This window comes from Lutjanus erythropterus, chromosome 20 (assembly GCF_056507025.1).
Source record: "Lutjanus erythropterus isolate fLutEry1 chromosome 20, fLutEry1.hap2, whole genome shotgun sequence".
In the NCBI taxonomy this organism is placed as follows: Eukaryota; Metazoa; Chordata; class Actinopteri; order Lutjaniformes; family Lutjanidae; genus Lutjanus; species Lutjanus erythropterus.
Window position 1 is genome coordinate 26,740,977 of NC_139336.1, and position 7,032 is coordinate 26,748,008.

A 7,032-nucleotide genomic window follows, 5' to 3' on the forward strand; every position below is an offset into this window, starting at 1 on the left:
AAGTGCAAAGAAACCGGACGTTTACATTTCTCTATGGAAGCACATGTCCACCACTGAAACAAACAAAAAAACATATCCCCATGCTAAAATCCCAATTATGAGATAAAAAAGTCAAAATTACGAGATAAATAGTCGAAATTATGGCTGTTTATCTCATATTGATGACTTTGCATTTCACAATTTTCACTTTTTATCTCTTAATTATGATTTCATATCTATGCCTATCAACTTTATATCCCTTAATTTAGACCTTTTTTTTTATCTCACAGTTATTACTTTATATCTCTTAATTTAATTTTTTTTATCTTATAATTTATAGTTTTTACTAAATAATTTCGATTTTTTAAACTCATAATTATGACTTTTCATCTCATAATTTCGACTTTTTGACTCATAATTCTGACTTTTTTATCTGATAATTTTTCTGACCTGTTAGGAATTTAAATGTGTTAAACAATGCACTGTATTATTTTTTCATCCACTATTAGTTTTCACAATTGGACACAACACACATTATTATTATTATTATTATTATTATTATTATTATTATTATTATTATTATAAATTAATATACATCGAAAAAAATCAAGAAATAAATGTGAAAATGTATGAAAATATTTATATTTATTCTTTTATTTTTGTTTGTTTTTATATTTCCATATCTATTTGTTCTTATTTATTTCACTTTATATCTACCCATTTTGTATTTACTTATTTATTTTTTCATTAATTTCTCTTCATATTTCCTAATTTTTTAAATTATTCTTTCAGATTAGTTTCATTTTTGTATTTTTTCTCATATGCTTTCGACGACAACACACAACATAATATTTTGAAAAAGAAGAAAAAAACGAAAAGAAAAGAGTAAGTAGTATTTTATTTTGAAGTACTTCCGGGTCACTGTGACCTTTCTACTAATCGTTGCCGTGTCCGCCATCCTTCTCTCTGCGCTCCGGAGCAGGACACACTGAGCAGGACACCAACATGCTGTCAGTACGCGTCGCAGCGGCTCTTGCCCGCACCCTACCTCGACGGGCTGGATTTGTAAGCACCTTTAAACCTTTAGTGTTTCGATTTGTGTCGACTTTGTTCACAAAATCTCGACTTTATTGAGATTAAACGCTTAGGGGGTGTTGTGCATGCACACGTCTTTGCACCGGAGGACACCGGGCCCTTCACACAAGTTAGCTAGTTCCCACTGTTGTAGCTGACAGGAACAAGCTGTCCTCAAGACAGTGAAGCACGTTTTTAAGGATGACTAGACGACAAAGTTAATATCTCAGCTATGATTTGGTGTTTAAGTCTTTTCAATGACTATGACTCAGCTAAAGTGAAGTAATGACGGATCTTATTTGGTATTGAAGGTCAGGTTTATCTCACTCTGCCTGCTAGCTCTCTCTGCAGATACATCTGCCAGGTGAAGTTGTTTCCGAGCACGAAAGGTGCTAAAAATAAAATTTCTATAAAGTTCATTAATTCATTTATTTATTCATGTGCATGGAGTGATATTAATCAGGATTATACTGTTCTGTCTAGTGACTGTTGGTGAGGTCAGCCCTGTTGCTCTGCAGGCTGCATGACCTGCTACCCTTCTCAAATTTTTTTTAATATTTTGGAAGGAGACCCCGGTAATATCGTATAAATAGGAATGTCCAAATATAGATTTTAGAATATAAAATCTTTTAAAAAGTGGATGCATACCTCTGTGCACTGGTAAAACATGAGAGCCATAACTGGATTAGCTCTCTTGCTACTTTAGCAAAGTCTCTGGGAAAGTCAATTAGCAATCTTTATTTTATTGTATTTCTTATATTTTAATTCATCAACATGAGATGAGACATGACATGACATGAATCATTCAGAAATATTACAGGTAGGTGCAGTATTGGATTGGGCAAATGCCAGACAGGCTGCCCAAGTATGAGCAGGTTGGGTCATAATTGCCTTGACTAAAAATACTCATAATTAAAAAAAAAATAACAATAATAATAATTCAGAGAGTTGTTTTTATTATTATTATTACATTTAGACCAAAACAGTTGAGATTGACCTAGTTGTACCTTTTAAAAACATTCCCATGATACCTTGATGTAGTGAGCTGAAAGGTCAAGTGAGGGTGGAAACTTAAAAATCGAGCCGATCTAAAGTTTAACGTTACACCAGCATCGCCAGGCTTAAGGAAAATTTATCAGGGTACCAACTGATCAAAAGGTCGTGGAAGTGGGGTTTGAAGATAGGTCGTTGTACATGTCGGGGTACTTGGGAAAACAATAAATAATTAATTTTACCATGAAATTGATTTCTTAACTCGCTCATGTTGTCTTAAAGGTTTCCAAGAATGTTGCCGCAGCCTGTGTAGGAGCTAAAAATCTGCACACCGCCCGCCCATGGCTGCAGAAAACAGGTCAGTTTTTGTGGAAACCTGCTTAAAAAAAACAATTCATGTGTGACAGTGATGCCAAACAGGGTTTCCAAACTTCTAGTGGACATTTTCTTAATTAACATTTTACTGACTTTACAGGCACCGCCGAGGTGTCATCCATTCTGGAGGAGAAGATCATGGGAGCTGACACCAGTGCTGACCTGGAGGAGACCGGTCGCGTGCTGTCCATCGGTGACGGTATCGCCAGAGTGTACGGTCTGAGGAACGTGCAGGCTGAGGAGATGGTGGAGTTCTCCTCCGGTCTGAAGGTAAGACCGATGATGTAACAATGACCTTGATCTGCTACAGCGTGGATGTTTGAGAAGACTGGATTTGGTTAACCGGCCTTAAAGCATTGGCAGATGACATTGCCCTCTCTTTCATCAGAAACTCAGTGGTCTCTTAAGTAAAGTTCACAGCTTGTGCTGTGGAGCGCCCTGATCTAGGTTACGACTGGTAGTAACTGTTGTTTCTACTCTTCCTCAGGGCATGTCTCTGAACTTGGAGCCTGACAACGTCGGTGTTGTGGTGTTTGGTAACGACAAGCTGATCAAGGAGGGCGACATTGTCAAGAGAACCGGTGCTATTGTCGACGTGCCTGTTGGTGAGGAGCTCCTGGGCCGCGTCGTCGATGCTCTGGGAAATGCTATCGATGGAAAGGTAAATAATAATAATAAATCGTATTTCTGGAGCACAATTTGTGCATAAACTGAAACATTACTTTACGTGAATGCAATTTATGATTAAATTTACAAAAACATAATTTTAAAAAAATGATAAATATACTAGGATAAAGTTAAATGACAAAGACAAAATGGTACAGTTTCTTTCCCCTGTCCTGTCTATTCTTCAGCTGTTCCTATTAAATAAAGGCATACGCCCCCCAAAATAGTAATTCTGTGACAAAAGGACCTTTCATAGTGGTTTTCCATCAATAGGAAAAGAGCCCTGTGCTCCATTTTATCTGTTTGACTCGCTGATGAAGGCTTGATGATGAAACATGTCTGAGGTTTTGTTTGTTTGAAGGTCCAGTATGACCACACTGTGACAATAAAGGCATTTTAATTGTTTTATAAGAGAGTTTATTGTGATTTTTGGGTACACATGTATCCTCACCCAAAGAGCACCTCAAGTAAACTCCATTTCAGTCCAGGAAATGCTCCTATCCAAATCTTTTTTTAAATTTTGTGACAGACAGGTTTAAAATTGGAGGAATTTGGACTCCTGGTCCCTGGTCTGAGGAGAGTCCAGATGTTTTTGGGGTTTTTTATGCTTAATACGTGAGCTGATCAGACAGCTGCTTTCTCTTTAATGATTAAATCTTGTTTTTATATTTTACTTTGATTCAGATGTGAGAAGTCCTGAGTCATCCAAAAAAGTTTTATAGATTTTAAGATTTTTGAGATGGATGATGTAAAGTTGTTGATTGAACTAAATTAATTTGATCATACGGAGATGCTGCTGGGTATTGTCTGCTTAACTATGAAAACTGAAATTGATTGAAACACAAAATCAATTTTCCTGCTAGTTTATTTTGTAATTTCACGGCTTATTTTCGTAGATTTCCCTCTTGGTGTGTTTTGTATCGGGAGCTTTCAGTATCACATATTTTTTGATTGAAAACTTTATCAGCCAAATGTGAGAAATTAGTTGAAGGCGCACCTGATGTTTTTGTTCCATTATTTTCCTCACAGGGCCCCCTCGGCTCCAGCACCCGCAGGCGTGTGGGTCTGAAAGCCCCGGGTATCATCCCCCGTATCTCTGTGAGGGAGCCCATGCAGACCGGCATCAAAGCCGTGGACAGTTTGGTCCCCATCGGTCGTGGACAGCGTGAGCTCATCATTGGAGACAGACAGACTGGGTAAGAGGACTCGGCTCAAAGGGAATACCTGAACACACGGCGCCATTTGATGTTATTTACGATCTCATGGAAACGCTGTCACAGTCTTAATAGAGTCTTGTTTGAATGATTTGAATGAAGACATTTGAGGACGTCACAATGGGTATTTTCTGACATATTATAGACCAATCAGTTAATCAAGAAAATTGTCAACACAGGTTTCCTACATTTATAGGCAATAACAAATTAGATTTTACCACTTTCCATCTTTTCCTAAGTATGGGGGGAAAAAAGAAACAAGGCTGCACAGTTGCTGTGAGAATTAAATTATTTAACTTATTTAACACTCTTTTTGTTCTCATTTATGAAAGAGACTAAACAGTATGGTGGGAAACGATACATTATTATTATTTATTCAATATGTTAAGGGGCATTAGGTAAGGCATAGGCAGCACTGATTAGTTTAATTCCTCTTTGGGCAGAAATATATGACAGTGGAACGTCATCTAATTATCTGTGAAGGACAGAACGGCCACAGTGGGAAATGCAAAAACTACATGACATCTGGAAAAGTAGAATTTTGAAATTTAAAATGCTTTGCAACTCTGTCAACAGATTTATCATTGAAAATATTTGTTAGTTGCACGGTGCTTAATCTTTAAATTAATGTTCCAGCAAAACCGCCATCGCCATCGACACAATCATCAACCAGAAGCGCTTCAACGAGGGAACTGACGAGAAGAAGAAGCTGTACTGCATCTACGTCGCCATCGGCCAGAAGAGGTCCACCGTGGCTCAGCTGGTGAAGAGGCTGACTGACGCCGACGCCATGAAGTACACCATCGTGGTGTCTGCTACCGCCTCCGACGCCGCCCCGCTGCAGTACCTGGCCCCTTACTCCGGCTGCTCCATGGGAGAGTACTTCAGAGACAACGGCAAGCACGCCCTGATCATCTACGACGATCTGTCCAAGCAGGTCAGTTTGATTTAATTAGCTGTAAACAGTTTGAAAAAAAAGTTTTGCTTGCAGGTAAATCTAACCCCGTGTGCGATCCTTCTTCAGGCCGTTGCCTACCGTCAGATGTCCCTGCTGCTGCGTCGTCCCCCCGGTCGTGAGGCTTACCCAGGAGACGTCTTCTACTTGCATTCCCGTCTGCTGGAGAGAGCCGCCAAGATGAACGACAATTTCGGCGGCGGCTCCCTCACAGCCCTCCCCGTCATCGAGACACAGGCTGGTGACGTGTCAGCCTACATTCCAACTAACGTCATCTCCATCACAGACGGACAGGTGAGTGTGCGACTCGTGCTGACGTGCCCCCCCCCCCCCCCCCCACTTAATTAAAATCCTGACCTGAACTGTTCACTAAATGCTAAACTGTCTCCCTCAGATCTTCTTGGAGACCGAGCTGTTCTACAAGGGAATCCGTCCCGCCATCAACGTCGGTCTGTCTGTGTCTCGCGTCGGATCTGCCGCCCAGACCAGAGCCATGAAGCAGGTCGGCCTTCCTTGTAATCACCCATCGCCTCCCAGCTTTTATCGCAGCGAATACCTCTGATTCTGATTTGTCGATGTCTGCCCATCAGGTGGCTGGTACCATGAAGCTGGAGCTGGCCCAGTACCGTGAGGTGGCTGCCTTCGCTCAGTTCGGCTCAGATTTGGACGCTGCCACTCAGCAGCTGCTGAACCGTGGCGTTCGTCTGACTGAGCTCCTGAAACAGGGACAGTACTGTGAGTATTCGGATTTAGTAGATGTAACAATACATTTGGTCTTTCATACCAGTTAGATCGTCACAGAAAATGATGGGAACCCTGTAAAATTAAAATGATAAAATAACCATTTGAATGTGACAGTAGGTATCATCACAGTCCTGACAGTATTGAAAAGTTTTCATTAAAATACTCAACATTTAGAATCAAAATTCAATTTCTAGGTTCTAGGTCTCCTTCATTCAGTCGTCTTTAGTGTTATAACCGTTTGCTTTCATCTCTCAGCTCCCATGGCCATTGAGGAGCAGGTAACAGTCATTTATGCTGGTGTGAGGGGACACCTGGACAAAATGGAGCCTAGCAAGATCACCAAGTTCGAGAAGGCCTTCCTGCAGCACATCTTGAGCCAGCACCAAGACCTGCTGGCAGCTATTAAGTAAGTTCAGTACGCAGATTTTTGCATTATAGTTTATGTTCTGTATGCGTTTGTGTGTTAAATAACCGCTCTCTCCTTGATTGCAGGGCTGACGGCAAAATCTCTGAGGCATCTGATGCTAAACTGAAGCAGATTGTGTTGAATTTCCTCTCCAGCTTCGAGTAAAGTGATGCTTTTTCATCTGGTTGTTTTCATGTTTGCATAGTGCAGCGCTGGTTATTCTTTCTATGAACTTTAAAAAAGAAAAATTCAAGTGGCACTTGATCTTTAATGTACAGATATCTCCTGACAGAGAATAAAATATTCCAACTGGTTGACTTGGTCGCCTCATTTTGTGTTTGAAGCTCTGTTTCAGGTTACAGCAAAAATACAGACTCCAATACTGATAAAATGCACCGTTTATTAAAATCCTCATGGTGAGCAAAAGTATTCAGAGGTAGTTGGTGTGCTGCTGATCTGGTTGCTGTGTTTTCTAGGGCTGCACAGTTTGATAAAATCCTACTGTGATTATTTTGACTGATTGTAATACGATTAGCGGAAATTATCAGTTTTGCATTACAATTTTCATGATCATGGGAAAAAAAATGTAACTGATTATTTATTGAAGTCTGTACCAAACATGTTTC

General features: G+C 40.0%; 1 protein-coding gene across 1 annotated transcript; it reads left to right on the top strand.

Moving 5' to 3' along the window:
• Positions 1-908: 908 nt before the first annotated feature.
• Positions 909-6,723, top strand: atp5f1a (ATP synthase F1 subunit alpha). The gene is made up of 11 exons (XM_084745976.1): positions 909-1,044; positions 2,329-2,404; positions 2,522-2,691; positions 2,909-3,082; positions 4,117-4,283; positions 4,938-5,238; positions 5,326-5,550; positions 5,651-5,758; positions 5,847-5,991; positions 6,256-6,406; positions 6,493-6,723. Exons 1-11 carry the CDS (start codon positions 985-987, stop codon positions 6,569-6,571), a joined length of 1,656 nt encoding a protein of 551 aa, XP_084602102.1. The 5' UTR covers positions 909-984; the 3' UTR covers positions 6,572-6,723.
• The last annotated feature ends 309 nt before the right edge of the window (positions 6,724-7,032 follow it).